This window comes from Pempheris klunzingeri, chromosome 4, assembly GCF_042242105.1.
Source record: "Pempheris klunzingeri isolate RE-2024b chromosome 4, fPemKlu1.hap1, whole genome shotgun sequence".
Taxonomy (NCBI): Eukaryota; Metazoa; Chordata; class Actinopteri; order Acropomatiformes; family Pempheridae; genus Pempheris; species Pempheris klunzingeri.
Genome location: NC_092015.1, coordinates 1,405,449 through 1,407,676, shown reverse-complemented (window position 1 = coordinate 1,407,676; position 2,228 = coordinate 1,405,449). Strand labels below are relative to the sequence as shown.

The 2,228-nt window shown below is 39.6% G+C and overlaps 1 protein-coding gene across 1 annotated transcript; it reads left to right on the top strand.

Moving 5' to 3' along the window:
• Positions 1–1,011: 1,011 nt before the first annotated feature.
• Positions 1,012–1,832, top strand: triap1 (TP53 regulated inhibitor of apoptosis 1). Its single transcript, XM_070829482.1, has one exon. It carries the CDS (start codon positions 1,113–1,115, stop codon positions 1,335–1,337), a length of 225 nt encoding a protein of 74 aa, XP_070685583.1. The 5' UTR covers positions 1,012–1,112; the 3' UTR covers positions 1,338–1,832.
• The last annotated feature ends 396 nt before the right edge of the window (positions 1,833–2,228 follow it).

Here is a 2,228-nt window from a genome sequence, read left to right as displayed (position 1 = left end):
GATTTCTGGGAAGCTCTCGCGATGTTTAGACGGTGGCTAGGTCAAGACAGGAGGAGGTCTCACTCCTGCTGTGTTTTTGTGGCACAGTGGCTCACTGTGTGGAAACGTAAATATCTTAAATCTGTTGGTTTGGAGGATCTGAAGTATAATAATACATTTGTTTGGGATCTAACAATAAGTAGGTCCAGTTAAAGGCAACAACACACACACACACACACACACACACACACACACACACACACACTTATATGTGTCACAAAAACTGCTGCAGATAATAATAATAAATATCATGAATAGAAATACAACATGATAAATGTCATCATTACATACATGACATTTATTAACCGACAACAGTTCAACACCAGCAAGAACACAGGAAAGAATAAACACAGAAAATCTATATTTTAAATGAAAAATGTCAGAATAAAAAGACATAATTATAAAAAATTAATTCAATTAATTAAAAGGAAATAATTTAGTTACAAAATGAATACAGATCTGTATTTTAACTATAAAAAATAGACATGGATGAAGCTATAAATTGCACACTGACATCTTTCTATGATTATGAGGGATTTTACAGGAATTAAAAAAACAATTATGAGATAAAAATTGATAAAATTAGACGATAAAAATTCCAAATCTTAAGATAAAATGTAATTATGAGATAAATTAGATTTTAAAAAGGTATTAATTTAAAAGATAAAATCATAATACAATTCCAAGTTTAAAAAAAGTAACAATTATTATACAAAATTATGAAACAATGATATTATTATTCTATTATTATTTATTATCATATAACAGAAAGTCATAGTTATTAGATAAAATTTATTTCAGCGTCAAACAAAAAGTACAAAAGTACCAAAAACACAGAAGGAGTGATCCCTCGTGGAGTACTCAGAGTGAGTCCTCTGTCTCTAACCCAACATCTCTGATACGTTGTGACGCCGCTACGTTCGACGGCGCCGCCCGACCAGCCAATCGCATCGCGCGGTTCAAGGAGAGTCACGGAGCGCTGGCTGTGACGCCGCTGCGGGTTTTGAAAACACTTGAACGAAACCTCCATCTTCCTCTTTTTCCTCCGTCGGGTCCGCGGGACACTGTCGGCCATGAACAGCGTCGGAGAGGCCTGCACCGACCTGAAGCGGGAGTACGACCAGTGCTTCAACCGCTGGTTCGCCGAGAAGTTCCTGAAGGGGGACCGGAGCGGCGACCCGTGCACCGAGACCTTCCGGAAGTACCAGCGGTGCGTGCAGAAGGCCATCAAGGAGAAGGACATCCCGGTGGACGGCGTGGAGTTCATGGGCCCCAACAAGGACAAGCCCGAGAGCTGATGGAGAGGGGCCCGGGGCGACCGTCAATACCGAGATCATCAATACTGAGATCAATATTCTGACAGCGGAGCGCTTCCGCCATGAGGCTTCTCTGAGCATGCGCAGAAGCAGAGACGCTGCTGCCGTCAGCGGGATGCGGAAGCTGATCTGAGATCTGATCTCTGGGCGGAACAACAACAGTTGGATGGAGAGTTTGAACACAGAACTGACCCCAGAGCGGAGCTCCTCCAGTTTAACTTAACTTTCTTTTCTTTTTCTTCTCGTTTTTTGTTGGTTTAATTAACGTCTGTTAATCAGTGAGGATAATAATCGATTAGTTATTGGCGTAGAAACCCAGAGAAGACGACACAGAGCATCCAATGTAGACGTTTTAAAAGATCAATCATCTAGAAAAGTAGCTGAAACATCAGTAATAATGGAATAACAGCTGAGTTTTACTTTGTCTGTAAAGTTACATTTATTTGACGGTTGATCAATAAATAATATTTATTCTGATGTTTGTTTTCCTGATTCTCCAGGTCAGAGGTCACATGCAGTTTTCTCTCAATTAAACTTTTCCTTCAATTTTTATTTCTTCTATTTTAGTTTTTATTGAAGATTGATGACATTCAGTCGCATTTGAATTTGAAGGATCTTTAATTGTACCACATTCAGGTAAAAACACAGTAAAGTTAAACTGTAATCATGGTGGAACTGTCCTTTAAATACTGTTTAAAGTCAGGACTGATTCAGCTTTATTGTTTTGCTCTGGCTGATTCCTCCGACAGCTGAATTGATGAACCGCGTAGAAACTGATTGGTCTGATTGGTTGAGCTGTTCTGACTTCCTTTTTTCTGCTGAAACACGTCTGTCGTTTTAAAGGGTCACTCCGGTGTTTTAACACTGGGTCCT